This window comes from Bos javanicus, chromosome 3, assembly GCF_032452875.1.
Source record: "Bos javanicus breed banteng chromosome 3, ARS-OSU_banteng_1.0, whole genome shotgun sequence".
Lineage (NCBI taxonomy): Eukaryota > Metazoa > Chordata > Mammalia > Artiodactyla > Bovidae > Bos > Bos javanicus.
In genome coordinates, this window is record NC_083870.1 from 106,473,320 (window position 1) to 106,491,419 (window position 18,100).

Here is an 18,100-nt window from a genome sequence, read left to right on the forward strand (position 1 = left end):
ATTACTTTAATTAAAAAAGAAAATCCCCTTTCTATTGAGTGTCAACATCTTAAAAAACTTTTGTTTTCCTTTCACCCTCTGTGCCAAAACTTTTCTTGAAACTTGGGCTATTAGAACTAGAAGCGTTGCTAGATGTGAGGAACTTGAGGTTCCAGGAATAAAAACTGACTTTCCAAATTCACAAAGCTGGTTTGTGGGGAGCAGAGATTAGCAACATAGAGAAGGCAATGGCAACCCACTCCAGTACTCTTGCCTGGAAAATCCCATGGACGGAGGGGCCTGGTGGGCTGCAGTCCATGGGGTCGCTAGGAGTCGGACGAGACTGAGCGACTTCACTTTCACTTTTGCTTTCATACATTGGAGAAGGAAATGGCAACCCACTCCAGTGTTCTTGCCTGGAGAATCCCAGGGACGGGGGAGCCTGGTGGGCTGCCGTCTCTGGGGTCGCACAGAGTCGGACACGACTGAAACGACTTAGCAGCAGCAGCAGCAGGAAAAGAACACTGACTGTGAAGTAAGAAGACATGGATTCACAGTTTGTCTCTGCCACTAAATAGCTGGGTGACTTTGGGCAGATTGCCTAATGTGTCTACATTTCTGTTTCCTCACTGGTGAAATGAGGCAGCATAACTTTAGCATAAAATCTAGCACTCTATACCTCCAGCCCGGAGTATCCATTGAATATATGCCACGTATTAGACACTGTGCTACATGTTGGAACTAGAGATAAAATACAGTCTTCCCTCAGAACTTGTAGTTTAGTGGAGGAGATTGATGCATTTCTCATGTACAAGAAGTTCTGTGATAGAGGTAAATGTGGGAGCATGGAGGACAGGCACAGATTGGGGAGAACTGGGGAGAGATCTCAAAGCAGACTTTCATCAGAGGTCATGCTAAAGAGTTTGGGGGCTCATGAGACCAGATTTTCATTTTAGAAAAATCACTGGCTACAGTGTGTACTAAATTGGAGGGGTTATACCCTAAAGGAAGGAAGATCAATGAGGAAGCTGATGGAACAGTTCAGTTGAGAAATCATAAAGCCTTCAGTTGATAATGGCAGTGGGCAATGTGATAGTGGTAAGCTTTGAGATAATTTTAGGAACTCATATGGGTAGAACTTGAGGGAGATTAGAAATGAGAGAGAGAGATACTAGGATCATTTAGTTTTTACTGTGATTGGGTGGTTCACTCAGGTATGGGTAGAAAGGTAAGGAGGTCAGTTTTGGACATAGCAGGTTTCAGCGCCTGCTTGGGGTGGTGATAAAGATGATGATAGCTTTGTATTGCTGCTTCCTATAGGGTGGCCTATTCCATGTGCTTTACTGTATCATTTATTTAATTTTTACAATAATCCTTTGAGGTTAGATTTAAGGTTATCTGGCACCCCACTCCAGTACTCCTGCCTGGAAAATCCCATGGGCAGAGGAGCCTGGTAGGCTGCAGTCCATGGGGTCGCTAAGAGTCGGACACGACTGAGCGACTTCACTTTCACTTTTCACTTTCATGCATTGGAGAAGGAAATGGCAACCCACTCCAGTGTTCTTGCCTGGAGAATCCCAGGGACGGGGGAGCCTGGTGGGCTGCCTCTATGGGGTCGCACAGAGTCGGACACGACTGAAGTGACTTAGCAGTAGCAGTTCCTTTATAAATGGGGCTTCCCTGATAGCTCAGCTAGTAAAGAATCAGCCTGCAATGCAGGAGACCCCGGTTCAATCCCAGGGTTGGGAAGATCTGCTGGAAAAGGGATAGGCTACCCACTCCAGTATTCTTGGGCTACTCTGTTGGCTCAGATGGTAAAGAATCCTCCTGCAATGCAAAAGGCCCCGGTTCAATCCCAGGGTTGGGGAGATCCCCTGGAGAAGGGAACGACTACCCACTCCAGTATTCTGACCTGGAGAATTCCATGGATTGTATAGCCCATGGGGTTGCAAAGAGTTGGACATGACTGAGTGACTTTCACTTACTTTATAAATAAGGAATGTGAGGCACAGAGAGGTTATATACCTTGGCCAAGGTTACATAGCTAGTAAGTTGTGAAGCCATGATTTAAATCCTGGCAATCAGATCTAGAGTCCTTACTGTTAACCACGTCAATACTGTATTTTATAGCTCTCACTGATGATGGAAATGTCTGCGAGGGAGTTAAATGTACATCATGAGAGAGAACTAGATTGTAGATAGGATTTTGGGAGTTAAAAACACACACAAAAAATGGTTATAGAGGCCTTGGGGGTCTCCCAGAGAAAGTTTATAGTATAGAAATGGCAGATAGATGCTGTAAAGACTGCCATTTCTCAGTATTGTTCCCATGACATGCTTAGTAGCTCAGTTGTGTCTGACTCTCTGTGACCCTGTGGACTATAGCCTGCCAGGCTCCTCTATGGCATTTTCCTGGCAAGAATACTGCTGAGTTGCCATTTCCTCCTCCAGGGGATCTTCCCAACCCAGGGATCAAACCTGAGTCACCTGCATTTCCTGTATTGCAGATGGATTCTTTACCCTTGAGCCACTGAGGGAGCCCCCTTTTCCCATGACAGACATTGCTAACAGATCAGTGGAAGGTCTTGTGAATAGGAAGAAAACCTGGAAGAGACAGTGCCATTTGAAGTCCCAAAGGAGGTGATTTATGAAGGAGAGTTTGGGTGTATCAGATTTTTGTATTTTCCATTATGTGTTTCGAGAGCTTAGTAGAAAAATGTTATATTTGGCAGTCAGGGTTTCCTACTGATCTGAGTGAGTGAGATATCCACAGAGCAGTGGGGATCAGCCAGCAGAGAAGATGGATGGATAGTTATTATAGATTAACGCATAATCCAAGATTGTGGTTTTCAAGGTAGGTATAATCCCTAGAGGCAAGAAAATGCCTTCAGAGAAAGTGAGGAAAGGATTTCAGCATATAATTTGGATTAGGAAGTAAATGAAGTCAAAAGGGGGAAGATAGCTTGGAGGATGGAACCGAACTGGTTGGGGGCAGTGTTTCCCTTTGCTTGTAGACAACTGTGTTGGTGCATCATAGCCAACCGGCCCTCAGACAGAGCTCCAGGATCTGCCCAGTGCCTCTTCTGATTAGCACACTCCTTGGAGCCACCCCACAGCATGACAGCCCCAAAAGATTGGAGCTTAAAGGAGGGGGACCTTAGGCTGTACAGATTTGGGGAGGAGTATCTCCAAGGTGAAATTTCTCTGAATCTAGTTTCTCAACGTTGAGACTCTTGACACTTTGGGGGCTTGGTGGTTCTTTGTTGTGGAGGCAGGGGCTGTCTTGTGTATCGAAGGGTGTTTGGCAGCATCCCTGGCCTCTACCCACTAGATGGCACCCCCACCACCAATTTGTGACAACTAAAAATGTTTTTAGACGATGCCAGACATCCCCAGTTGAACAGTTCTATGAAGACTACAAGACCTTCTAGAACTAACACCCAAAAAAGATGTCCTTTTCATCATAGGGGACTGAAATGCAAAAATAGGAAGTCAAGAAACACCTGGAGTAACAAGCACATTTGGCCTTGGAGTACAGAATGAAGCAGAGCAAAGGCTAGTAGAGTTTTGCCAAGAGAACTCACTGGTCATAGCAAACACCTTCTTTCAACAACACAAGAGAAGACTCTACACATGGACATCACCAGATGGCCAACACCAAAGTCAGATTGATTATATTCTTTGCAGCCAAAGATGGAGAAGCTCTACACAGTCAGCAAAAACAAGACCAGGAGCTGACTGTGGCTCAGATCATGAACTCCTTATTGCCAAATTCAGACTTAAATTGAAGAAAGTAGGGAAAACCACTAGACTATTCAGGTATGACCTAAATCAAACCCCTTACAATTATACAGTGGAAGTGAGAAATAGATTTAAGGGACTAGATCTGATAGACAGAGTGCCTGATGAACTGTGGTTGGAGGTTCGAGACATTGTACTAGAGACAGGGATCAAGACCATCCCCAAGAAAAAGAAATGCAAAAAAGTAAAATGGCTGTCTGAGGAGGCCCTACAAATAGCTGTGAAAAGAGAAGTGAAAAGCAAAGGAGAAAAGGAAAGTTATACCCATTTGAATGTAGAATTCCAAAGAATAGCAAGGAGAGATTGAGGACAAGGGCCTTTTCTAAGTCTTTGCACACCTAACATCTTGCAAATTATCTTGCTCATAGTGCACTCTCAGTAAATGTCTACTGAGATAAGCCAGTTTTGTTGATAATTGGATAAGTAGGTTAAACCTGCAGTTTCTTAGAGTATTTCATTTATCAGGCCTCAAAAAGAGGCCAAAGTTCCCTTAGATTGTCAAAATCTGATTTGTGTGGAGAAGCGTTTTATCCCATCATTTCTTTTATTTATTTTTATTTAAAAATTAAAAAAAAAATTATATCCAGTCATTTCTGTGAGGACAGATCACAGGTGTCCAATGGGAGAATGGGAAATGGAGCAGAGTGATGTGCTGGCTTTAAAAGATAACACAGATCCCTTTAGCTCTTCTAGCACCTGGAGCTGACTGTGCTGTAGGTAGTTTCAGAGTTTCACTGAAACTATAGGTAAAGCTGGGAAATAGGCAGAATGTCAGGCAATCAGCTGCATACCTGACCTATTCTGGTGGAATGATGTTTTCCAGGCAGGTAATAAAATTATAAACCCAGTTGTGACATTTACAGTAATATGAACCAAATGTGACATTTATAAAACTGATTGGTTTCCAGGTTTGTTTACATGTTTGTCCTTAATGCAAATATATAAAATGTTGCTCTGTTTTACTTTTTGGCCTAGCAGTATGGTTTTAATGGATAAATAATGTACACCATAAAACACATAACTGCATAGTTCAATAAGTTATCAACAAGTAAAAATACCTGTGTAACCACAACTCAGTTCAAGAAATAGAACATTACCAGCCCTCTGAATAATTTTGAAAAATGCTGTATGATTCAGCAATTCTACTTCTGGGTTATATATTCAAAAGAATTGAAAAATTCAACAAATCTTTGAAAATTTTATCTTATTGCTAATATTCATTAGCTTCTCATTGTGTCTGAATTCTGTCAAGCCTTTTTAAAGTTATTGGGAAAATATACGCAACAAGGAAGTTACCATTTTACCATTTCAGTGGCCCTAAGCACATTCAGATTGGTCTGCAGCCATCATCATTCACCATCTCCAGGACTTTTTTCCTCTTCCCAGATTAAAATTTTGTACCCATTATACATTGACTTCCCATTCCTCTCTGCCCCAAGCCCCTGGCAGAATGACAGGGACAGTTCTGGCAACCAGCATTCTACTTTGTCTCAGAATTTGACGATATATCATCTAGTAATATGATATATGTCATATAATAAATGGAATCATATAGTATTTGTCCTTTTGTTCTGGCTTATTTCACTTGACATAATGTCTTTGGGGTTCACCCATGTTGGTGCTAGTGGTAAAAAACCTGCTTGCCAAACCAGGAGACGTAAGAGATGCAAGTTTGGTCTCTGGGTCGGGAAGATCTCCTGGAGGAGGGCGTGGCAACCCACTTTAGTATTCTTGCCTGGAGAATCCCATGGACAGAGGAGCCTGGCCGGCTACAGTTTATAAGGTTATGAAGAGTTGGATATGACTGAAGTGACTTCACACACATGTTATAGCAAGTGTCAGAGTTTCCTTTCTTTTTAAGGCTGAATAATCTTCCCTTGTAAATAAATATAGGACACATCTTGTTTATCCATTTATCTGTGATGGACACTTGGGTTGCTTTCACCTTTTGGCTGTTGTGAAAAATGCTGCTGTAAACATGGGTGTGTGTGTGTGTGTGTGTGTGTGTGTGTGTGTGTGTGTGTGTATCTGTTCAACTCCCTGCGTTCAATTCTGTTGAGTACATACCTAAAGGTGAAATTGCTGAATCAGGTATTTCCCTGGTGGCTCAGACACTAAAGAATCTACTTGCAGTGCAGGAGACCCAGGTTCAATCCAGGTGGGGAAGATCCCCTGGAGAAGGGAATGGCTACCTACTCCAGTATTCTTGCCTGGAGAATTCCTGGAAGAAGAGCCTGGTGGGCTGCCACCCGGGGTTGCAAAGAGTAGGACACGACTAAGCGACTGTCACTTTCACTTTTTTATGATATTTCCACTTTTCACTTTTTGAGGAACTGCCGTACTGTTTTCCATAGCTGCATCATTTTATAGTCCCACCAGCATTGTACAGGGATTCTAATTTCTTTACATCTTCACCAACTTTTTTTTTTTTAAATAATAACCATCCTAATAAAGTGCATCCAGGTTTTTTGAAAGAGTCTTTTTGTTATAGAAATTTCCTGATATAAAAAAGTAGAGCAAGTAGTAGTTGAACTCCCATGTATCTGTCACCTGTGCTCAATAATTGTGAAAGCTTGGCTAGTCTTGTTCCAGTGATAATCTCTTTCTCCCCCATTATTGGAACTCAGACACCAGTCATCATAAACTTTAATTAATTAATTTAAAAATCAAAGTAGTATAGTTGATTTATAATATATAAACTTTCTTTTTCTCTGTGAAAGACAAAGCATAAAACAATATTATTACTATAAATAATGTTTGTGAATTTTACTTGAGTCATAGCCATGTATTTGATTCTGTGATTCATATCTCTTGTGTCTTATTAACAAATATGTTCTCAGCATCATTCTTGCTCTTGTACAGTGCAAATATAGATATATTTTACCTATGCTTTTCATCTACCCTTGCCTTCTTGCTTGTTAACAATTTTATTCATGAGTAAAATTTTGCAATACACAGTTATTATGATCACAAGCTGCATAGTCATTTGTAAACACAATTTTAACAGCATATCAATAACTGCCAAAAGTCATATTAGAATGGAAAAGAGTGAAGCAACATCATTATATACATAACTTTGCTGTTGTTTAGTGCTGAGTTGTGTCTGACCCTTTTGCAACCCATGGACTGTAACCTGCCACGCTCCTCTGTCCATGGGATTTTCCATGCAGGAATACTGTAATGGGTTGCCATTTCTTTCTTCAGACGATCTTCCCAACTCAGAGATCAAACCCACATCCCCTGTATTGCAGGCAAATTCTTTACTGCTGAGCCACCAGGGAAGCCCTAAACATTTAGAATCACTTCTAAAATTCTTTTATTGAGGTATATATATTCTTATGCAAGGAGATTCAACCAGTCCATCCTAAAGGAAGTCAGTCCTGAATATTCATTGGAAGGACTGATGTTGAAGCTGAAACTCCAATACTTTGTCTACCTGATGCGAAGAACTGACTCATTTGAAAAGACCTTGATGCTGGGAAAGATTGAAGGCAGGAGGAGAAGGGGACAACAGAGGATGAGATGGTTGGATGGCATCACCAACTCAATGGACATGAGTTTGAGTAAATTCCAGGAGTTGGTGATGGACAGGGAGGCCTGGCGTGCTGCAGTTCATGGGGTTGCAGAGTCGGACACAACTGAGCGACTGAACTAATATATTCTCATACAACATATATATTAGTTCCAGTTAAACAATGTAATGATTTGATGTTTGTGTATATTGTGAAATGATCACCATGACAAATGTAGTTAACATCTGTCACCATTCATAGTTAGATTATTTTTCTTGGGATGAACCTTTAAAATTTACTGTTTTGTGTGTGTGTGTGTAAGTCACTCAGTCATGTCCAACTCTTTGTGACTCCATGGACTGTAGCCTCCAGGCTCCTCTGTCTATGGAATTCTCCAGGCAAGAATATTGGAGTGGGTTTCCATTTCCTTCTTCAGAGGATCTTTCTGACCCAGGGATCTAGCCTGGGTCTCCTGCATTGGCAGGCAGATTCTTTACCATCTGAGCCACCAGGGACGCCAAAATTTACTCTTAGCAAGTTGTTCATATGCAGTAGTAGTTATTATTAACTATGCTGTACATTACATCCTCATGACTTACTTATTTTATAACTGGAAGTTTGTATATTTTGACTATCTTCACCCATTTTGCCCACCCCATACCCCTGCCTCTGGCAACCACTAATCCTTTATCTACGCAGCTTCAATTTCTCTTTTTTTTAAAGACGTATGCTTTCATTTGCAGTACTTTAATATACTGTATACCTCAGTATGTTACATACTGCTATGTAGAAACACTGTTCAGTTCAGTTCAGTCACTCAGTTGTGTCCGACTCTTTGCGACCCCATGAATCGCAGCACACCAGGTCGCCCTGTCCATCACCAACTCCCGGAGTTCACTCAGACTCACGTCCATCGAGTCAGTGATGCCATCCAGCCATCTCATCCTCTGTTGTCCCCTTTTCCTCCTGCCCCCAATCCCTCCCAGAATCAGAGTCTTTTCCAATGAGTCAGCTCTTTGCATGAGATAGCCAAAGTACTGGAGTTTCAGCTTTAGCATCATTCCTTCCCAAGAAATCCCAGGGCTGATCCCCTTCAAAATGGACTGGTTGGATCTCCTTGCAGTCCAAGGGACTCTCAAGAGTCTTCTCCAACACCACAGTTCAAAAGCATCAATTCTTTGGCGCTCAGCCTTCTTCACAGTCCAACTCTCACATCCATACATGACTACAGGAAAAACCATAGCCTTGACTAGACGGACCTTTGTTGGCAAAGTAATGTCTCTGCTTTTGAACATGCCATCTAGGTTGGTCATAACTTTCCTTCCAAGGAGTAAACATCTTTTAATTTCATGGCTGCATTCACCATCTGCAGTGATTTTGGAGCCCCCCAAAATAAAGTCTGACACTGTTTCCACTGTTTCCCCATCGATTTCCCATGAAGTGGTGGGACTGGATGCCATGATCTTCTTTTTCTGAATGTTGAGCTTTAAGCCAACTTCTTCACTCTCCTCTTTCACTTTCATCAAGAGGCTTTTTAGTTCCTCTTCACTTTCTTCCATAAGGGTGGTGTCATCTGCATATGTGAGGTTATTGATATTTCTCCCGGCAATCTTGATTCCAGCTTGTGTTTCTTCCAGTCCAGTGTTTCTCATGATGTACTCTGCATATAAGTTAAATAAGCAGGGTGACAATATACAGCCTTGATGTACTCCTTTTTCTATTTGGAACCAGTCTGTGGTTCCATGTCCAGTTCTAACTGTTGCTTCCTGACCTGCATACAGATTTCTCAAGAGGCAGGTCAGGTGATCTGGTATTCCCATCTCTTTCAGAATTTTCCACAGTTTATTGTGATCCACACAGTCAAAGGCTTTGGCATAGTCAATAAAGCAGAAATAGATGTTTTTCTGGAACTCTCTTGCTTTTTCCACGATCCAGCGGATGTTGGCAATTATTATTCAGTAAAAAATATAATAAAAATTCTACATTTTTATACTATAAAAGCATATTATACCTAAATGTTAACAGTAATTCTTTTTTTCAGATACCTTGTTTGTATCACCCATATCTTTATGCTCAGTTTCTTTTAATCTGCTGGTACAGGAGACAAAGGATTACTAACAAGTTGCTCAAAGATAACAATTTACATTGGTAACTAAGATTCTGTTACAGTTTTTAGTTTGTTAACTCTGTGAGCAAGAACTCTGGTTATTTAAAACTATTCTTCCTGATATTTGTTGGCTTTTGTGTATATACCATAAATAGTACAATAGGTAGCCACTGCCTCCAGCAAATAAGGTGAGTTTAATTCTGGGATTGATTTATATATGTGTGTTTGTTAAAATTGGCTGTTTTAAGGGGCTCCAGAAAATATACCTAAAAGCAGAATATAGGATGAAAATGTATCTACAAATTTATCTACATATCTGATAGAATGTGCTGGTAGAGACTGTGTTTACATTTTGGCCTTTTTGGAGGTAAGGGCTGGTAATTATACATTTGCAGCTGTGCATTTCCTTAATGTTAATCTCAGTGTTAAAAATGAGAATCTACTTATAGTCAGAAGTCCTCTACTGGCAAAATCAAGTTGTGTAAATTCTTTTAACATTGGGTCGTTTGAAATCTAAACTACAGCAGAGCCAATTAAAGGCTGTGGGAAAAGGAGAGGAACAAACAATTATTCATTCTTTTTCCCTCCTATAGTTTTCTTATCTTGCACAGCAGATCCCAGTATATGCTACTGCACTTTATAACTTTTGAAGGAAGTCTTGTTCAAGATACAAAGAAAAGAGCTCCCTACAATTTAAGATTCCGTCAGTGCTCAGGTGTAAGAACGTCATTCTGTTGTCAGGCACAGATAAACGGGTTAAAGGCAGAGCTAGTTCTTTCTCTATGGCTCTGTTTATATGTTTTCTTGTGCTGTTTTACTGATTAACCATTTTCTTTTTGTTTGAAGATAGTTTATATCCTTGTTCATTATGTAACCTCAGTAGCTAAGAGCACAGAGGCTTCAGAGTGATAGTGACACTGAAGTTACTGTCCATTCTCCTTCTGTTGTTGTAGTAGTATATAGATGGTAGTAATATAATGACCTTTATATGGAATTTTCAGCTGGTAAAGAATCCACCTGCAATGCAGGAGACCCCGATTTGATTCCTGGTTCGGGAAGTTCCCTTGGAGAAGGGATAGGCTACCCATTCCAGGATTCTTGGGCTTCCCTGGTGGCTCAGATGGTAAAGAATCCACCCGCAATGTGGGAGACTTGGGTTTGATCCCTGGGTTGGGATGATCCCCTGGAGAAGGGCATGGCAACCCACTCCAGTATTTTTGCCTCAAGAATCCCCATGGACAGAGGAGCCTGGCGGGCTACAGTCCACAGGGTTACAAAGGGTCAGACACGACTGAGCAACTAAGCACAGGCAAAAACTAAGTAAGTATTAACTCATTTAATTTACACAACAACCGTGTAAGATAGATATTATTATCCTCATTTTACTGCTGAAGCATTAAGGCACACAGAGATTTGTAAACTGACTACTCCAAGTACAAATAACTAGTAAGTGGCAGAGTTAGGAATTGATCTGAGGCAGCCTGGCGCCAGGGTCCTTCCTCCTTAACCATTATACTTTAGTGTTGTACTTACTTGACACCCATTTAAGTAAAGGGAAATGTGAGATAAAAAACGTTCTTAACATCTTTGTGGGCTCTATGGAACTTATTATTTGTTCATTCAGTGCTCCCTGTAGAATCAGTGATTACAGAGAGAACATTTAATCTAAAGCATTCATCCCTATATTCAAACTAGTATTTTCAGATCTGTTCTCCATCTGAGACCTTGCATTTAGAAAAAGTACACTTGAACTTTTTAGTTGAATTGGCAGATCAAGAGCTTACAGACAGGATATTGCCTCTGAGTATTTGGATTGTATTTGCTGACCTCCTGAAGCAGTAATTTGGCACAGTGTTTCTGCTAAGAGTTCAGCAGTATTAGGGGTTTTGACTTCAAAGTGTGTATATGTGCGTTTTATATATATCTTTGTAGGTAGACCACTTCTCCACAAATGGAGCCAGTCTCACACAAATTCTGAAAATCTTTCAGAGCCATTTAAATCCAAAAAATATCTAAGCATTTGAAGTAGAACTATGTGCAACACAGCATGTTACCTTTCTGGAGACTTGTGATAAGTAGAGTAAATAAAGCAACCTGCCCACTTTTAAAGGCTCGGAGTTCAGGCCGAAGAACCTCCAGTTAATCTTACAGAGTTAGTTCTTATTTGGGCACCGATTTACATATACTTTTTATCTTTAAGTTTAAGTTAGTAACCACTATTTGATTAAAAAAAAAAGTGTTCTGATTTCTTCTGCATCTTTTGTTTTGGATTATGTGCATCTGGCTGTGCTCTGGTTAGAAGACATTTCCTCTGGTGATTGGGTCAGTCAAGTGTTTGGCTGCAGCGAGCAATAGATCATCAATCATTTCTGCCCATAAGGTGTGCATCTTATGGAATACATGACTTTCACACTAATTTTCTTTCCCCTAGGTTTATGAAGGTCTCGACATCATCACCAATAAAGTTTCTGCCCAAGAGCAGAGGCTGTGCCAGCACCACATGATCAGCTTTGTGGATCCTCTTGTGACGAATTACACAGTGGTGGACTTCAGGAACAAAGCAACTGCTCTGATATCCTTCAGGGAGACAGCAGCTAGGCTTGGTGGCTGCATGGCAGTCCAAGCCAAGAAAGAACTTTTCTTTGTACTGACAGTTTCTCCTGAGCAGAGATACCCAAGACAACAGCAGCATCCCCATTAGAACTCTTTGGATTGAAAGATACAGTGTCCTTGCTGCTGAATCTTGCCCTCAGACTGCAGGGTCAGCATCACTTAGGAGCTTACAGAAGTGCTGGATTTGGGCCTCATTCTAGACCTACTGAATCAGAGTCTGCATTTAAGTAGAGTCCCAAGTGATTCATAGGCGTATTAAAATTTGGAAAGTACTGTTTTAGTGGAGAGAACACTGACTTAGGAACCAGAAAATCTGTGTCCTAGTTTTAGAACTACCTCTTTTGACCATATAAATGTCATTTCATTGGGTAAAGTATTTACCCACTGAGCTTGTTTCCCATCCTTTAAATGGGGACAAGAAATTAATTTAGAAATATAATGGGATTATAGTAGGAAAAAATAATTCTGGGTAACACCAAAGAAATTTTGGAAAAAAGAACAACATGGAGGGCTGCCCTTATATTTTAATGTCCAAACTGCCTTTACTATATGGACTGCTATACATTAAAACATATTGAAAAGTCATAATAATTGTTATAGCATGAAAATTATATAATACTAGACAAATTTATAGCACAGATAAGAAAAGCCAGATACAACTTGAAGTTGTATGTATGTATGTATATATGTATGTATTTTATGATCAAGGTGGCATTTCAAAACAATGAAGAAATAATGCAGTAGTTATTAATTTTTCCTGGGGCAGTTAATTTTTTTTTTAAGTGAAATCAGGTCCTTATTATATGTGATATAAGTTCCAGATGGATTTCAGAGTTAAATAAATGTCTTTTTTTTTTCCTAATGAAACTTTAAAACAAATGAAATAACATGCAATTGAGTAGTTATGTGAGATTAGAGTAGGGAAGGACTTTGTAGATACAGTCTTTTTAAAAAATTTTTTTAATTCATTTTTTTCTTTTTTATTGTGTTAAAATGTACATAAAATTTATCATTTATAAGTGTACAGTTCAGTGGTCTTAAGTATATTCACATTGAGCAGCTGTCACTACCATCTATGCCCATAATAGTCTTTTTTTTTTTTTTTTAAGGAAAATAGCTAGATTTGGATATATTCTTGTATTACCAATACAAGAATTTATTGGTAAGAATACTAGCTTCCCTGGTGGCTCAGACAGTAAAGAATCTACTTGCAATGCAGGAGACCCAGGATCGATCCCTGGGTTGGGAAGATCCCCTGGAGAAGGAAATGACAACCCACTTCAGTACTCTTGCCTAGAGAATTCCATGAAGAGAGGAACCTGGAGGGCCATAGTACATGGGTCACAAAGAGTCGGACGTGACCGAGTGACTTACGCTAGCCACTAGCCATTGGTAAGGGTGTATTTCAACTATTTCAGTTCCTAGGTTTCTATCCTAAAGAAACCTTGCCACAAGTATACCAGGAGATAAGTGATAGATCTCATTTTAACAACATTATTGCTCTTAACAGCAAAAACATATAAATACCCAAGTTCCTACTTAGAGAAGAATATATAAAATGTGCCTTGTTTATTTAAGTACTGTATCAGCAGTGAAAATGATGAAGTTGTAGTTCCATGCATTATGGAGGAAGAATCTTATACTTAATTAAAGGGGGGACATACAATTTGTTTCTCTTTTTAAAAAATGGACATATTTCTTATAATCCTTGACTGGTAACATCTTTCTCCCCACCCTACCCCAACCTCTTGTAGAGGGTTTCTGATAGAAAAGAGGTCATCTCTCTGTGCCCACAGAGTGGCTGGCAAGGGGAAGAAATGTATAAATGAGTCTTTATCTAGGTTGAAAGTCTCTTTATCAGATACCCTCAGAAGCACAGTTCCTCTTAAAGTAGATATTATCTGTTTAACAGAGATTCTAAAGAGAAGAATTCCAAGTAGCAGGGGTATGAGAACAATAATGACAAGTAAATTGAGTGCTTACTCAGTAGAAAAAAGTATTTCAGCATTGTCTTAGGGGTTTTATTTGCATTGTCACATGTAATGCTCATAAGAACTCAGGAGAATTTTATAGGTAAGAAAGCTGAAGCTTAGATAGCTTGAATGACTTGCCGAGTGTTGGAGCTGGTAATTGAAATCTGTTTGTCTTTACATCCTGTGCTTCCCAGGTCATCTGGTAGAGTTTCAAGTGTGAAATATATACTACTACCCCAGAATGGTGAAGACTGACTGAGTCTAAGAACCATGGCTTAGAGCTACCAGCTCATAATTTGCCTTAGAAGGCAAAGTCACATAATGGATGTCATTTTCGTGGCTTCCTAAGCAGCTAACACTTGGTTCTGTGAGAGTTCTTTAGGCTTGTGCTTGTTAAGCTGATTTGGAATACTAAGCAAGCTTTGAATTTGAGTAGCAAGGCTTAGAAAGTTCTAGAACTGGAAGGAATTACCATCATGCATCTGTCTCTGGTTTATGCAAATCTCTCCAGAACTGATAGGAAATGATTCTGAGAACTCATGAGAAACAGTGAAGACTAGTATCAAAAATATGACGAATGTGGTTTCTTACTTATCTCCTACTTCCAAGTGAGTTAGCATTTTCTTCTTAATAGTAAATATTTTGATGTCTTTCTTAACGTTCACATTGAAGATATATTTGCCCGAGATAAAATTCCTATTGTCGTGGGAGGAACCAATTATTACATCGAATCTCTGCTCTGGAAAGTTCTTGTCAATGCTAAGGTATGTTTAGTTCCCTTATAATTCAATGAGGAAATGGGTTCTTCTTTCTTGCCAGCTGATTTTAGTGGGAGGAAAGTTGACTCTTGCCTATTTTTTATACTCAGCAACTGTACTAATTTTCCTACCTAATATTCTGAAGCAAGTGCCAATTTCCATATGTGAAGTGTGCTCCCCTAGGCTGGCCTAAGGGTAGGGGCTGTATGTGGGAAAGATGCTTCTCTGTGGACTAATTAGCATCACCATGTAAGTTAACAGTACGTTAGTCTGATTCAGCATTTCATGGCTGTAACAATCGGTATGTCAGGGAGATACCTGACATCAACCTTTTTTACAGAGGTGGTATTGCATAGGGTGGGACTTTGCAAACTATTCAGTATAATGTGCTGGAAATTCTGGTCCATTCTTGGATCACACTTGTTGAGAAGCTAGACTTCTGGATGTGTTAATATAGATGTATTAGTCAGGGTAGCTCATACTTCTGACAAGGAAGCAGTGTACCTGAGTACTTGCCTAGACAGTAGATCCTCTTTCTCTTTATTTGCTGTGGCCTCATAGCACTACCGTGGTGTGTTGGGATTTTCTGTTTATGATCTCTCACTATATGGCAAGACCTTCTGATTGATCTAGGTTGTGTTCCTAACACTTAACCAAAGTGCCTGGCACATACAGGGTATCAGTGTTTGTTGAATTGTTTAATTAAATTTACCTCTAAACCTTTGTTTGATAGCCGCCGGAGATGGGCACTGAGAAAGTGATCGACCGAAAAGTCGAGCTTGAAAAGGAGGATGGCCATGTTCTCCACAAACGCCTAAGCCAGGTTGACCCGGAAATGGCTGCCAAGCTGCACCCACATGACAAGCGCAAAGTGGCCAGGTAAGAAAGCTGGGGCCACTGACCCCAAGCCCCTTGAGAGGTAGAGGGCAGTCAGTTCTTCAGGGTGCCTGGGTGGTGAGACAGGTTTGGTAATAGTATCTAGTGGAGACTGATGTGTTCTAGCACAGCAGGTTACTGCTAAGTCACTTCAGTTGTATCCGACTCTGTGTGACCCCATAGACGGCAGCCCACCAGGCTCCCCCGTCCCTGGGATTCTCCAGGCAAGAACACTGGAGTGGGTTGCCATTTCCTTCTCCAATGTAGGAAAGTGAAAAGTGAAAGTGAAGTCGCTCAGTCGTGTCCAACTCTTAGCAACCCCATGGACTGCAGCCCACCAGGCTCCTCCGCCCATGGGATTTTCCAGGCAAGAGTACTGGAGTGGGGTGCCATCGCCTTCTCCGACAGCAGGTTAGGAGGCCCTGAGTTACTGCCTTAGTCCAATTCCCTCAATTAATAGTTGCACCCTACTTTGCTGTCACATGTAAAATTCGTAATACAGTGCAGCTGTTCCCTAAGGCCTGTGTACTCTTGCTTCATTTTCTATCTGATCTTTGCTTGTATAACAGTTTTCATATAAATTTTTTCTGGCATACAGCAGTGGCTGAGTTCTGCCCCAGCACACTGCCCACTGGGAGGCAGGTTTTAATTTTGTTTTTTTCCATAACTTGATTTATTTATTTTTTTTGGAGGTGAGTTTTATAAATTGTCTTATATTGATCAGCTCACCTTAACACATGGAGGCTTTCTTGAAGGGAAGAAAGAGATGATCTTAGTTCATTAACCATGTTTTCTTAGGTTATTTTGAAATTGAAGCCTCATGTGTTATGTGTGTTTTTCTTCCTCCCTCCCTAGTATTAGATGGTTTATTTTTTCCTCCATAAATATGCATTTTCATTGACTCCATATTCTGTTCACTTCTGACCACATCTTCATTTTATCAGTTATTACACCTACTTTTTTCCTTCCAGTTTTCTTGATATATAATTGACATACAGCACTGTATAAGTTTAAAGTATACAGCGTAATGATTATTTTTACAAATACCATTACATTATTACCACGATAAGTTTAGTGTACTTATATAGATAGAAAATAAGAAAGAAAAACACTTTTCTTGTTATGAGAACTCTTAGGCCACCCTCTTAACTTTCATTTATAGCTTACAACAGTGTTAGTTTTATTTATCATGTTGTACGTTACATGCCTCGTACTTGCTTATCTGTAACTGGAGGCTTGTATCTTTTGACTGACTTCATTCAGTGCCCCCTTCTCCCACCCCAGCCTCTGGTAACCACACATCTGATTTCTTTTTCTTTTGTTTTGAAGTATAATTGATCTAGAACACTGTGTTGACTGCTAGTGCACATCATAGTGATTTGATACTTCTATACATTACAATATGATCACCACTTAGGTGTGTTTTTACGCATTGCTGGAGGTGACACCATATCTGGCAGAGTAGAGGCTCTAATGAGGATCTACTATATGGATGTTTATACACTTTAAATATTGTAGCAACCTTTGGTATTAATAGGGGTTATGAAATACTCCACTCAAATAAGTGTTCTAGATCAATGTTTTCTTAAGCCTTCTCTATTATCCACTCTGCCCTTTAAGCTTTTTTAGAAAATTTTTTCTCTTGTAACTCCCTCCCTCCTCTCCTTGAAGATTTTGGTTACGGTTACCCTTTGGAAGGCTGCACATGATTATGATATTTAAGTGTTTTTTGTCCCTTGAGGTCAGTATCACCCTGTTAATAATGCATATTCTAGATAAATGAAGTATATATTTTCCAGTATTCAAACATTTTATTGTAAACATTTTAATAGAAATCTTCCAAAATTTTTTTTGAAAACTCAGGGATACTAAATGAACATTCATTTCTATATTGTTTTATGGTATGATTATCTATTCCTTTTATTAATCAATTCTTATCATTTCTCTTTGTTTTGCTACTTGTAGAATAGTAATGAGTTGAGAGTATATTTTAGTAAGAACAATAGGTTCGGAGCAGGAATTCTAGAGTCTCTAAAAGAAGATCCAAGGACCTTTTTCATCTTTCTTTTTGTTTGAGGCTGTATATTCTAACCTCCAGATAAGTAAGATATCTATTAAACTACTTTTTTTCCCTCGTAAGTCCTCTTTTGCGAGACCAGTGATGGGGGAAGACAAGGGGTTTCTACTCTTGTGTTAAGGTTTCAGGAAGTAGAATTGGATCAGGAAGGGATAGATCACTTTCAAGCTGATAAGTTGCTATCACCCAGAGTGGTAGAGTATAGATTTGAGAGTTAAATTACCTAGTGCTGCATAACATAGTAGATACTAACAGAGTAGATGGTGGCTTAAGTATGTGGATTCTTTCTCCAGTGATCTTTGTGTGTGTAGTAGAGTACTGAATTAGTCTGAAGCATTCTTCATTAGACATATTTAAAAAGAAAGTTGATGAGCTGGATATACAACATACTTTTGTACTGTGGG

At 39.9% G+C, this 18,100-nt stretch overlaps 1 protein-coding gene across 1 annotated transcript in view; it reads left to right on the forward strand.

The window, feature by feature from the left end:
- Window positions 1-18,100, forward strand: part of TRIT1 (tRNA isopentenyltransferase 1) — a 44,955-nt gene that overhangs the window by 17,242 nt on the left and 9,613 nt on the right. The window contains exons 2-4 of the mRNA XM_061412415.1: window positions 11,831-11,971; window positions 14,651-14,749; window positions 15,477-15,622. Of these exons, the coding sequence (XP_061268399.1) occupies window positions 11,831-11,971; window positions 14,651-14,749; window positions 15,477-15,622 (386 nt within the window). The remainder of the gene's footprint in view (window positions 1-11,830; window positions 11,972-14,650; window positions 14,750-15,476; window positions 15,623-18,100) is intronic.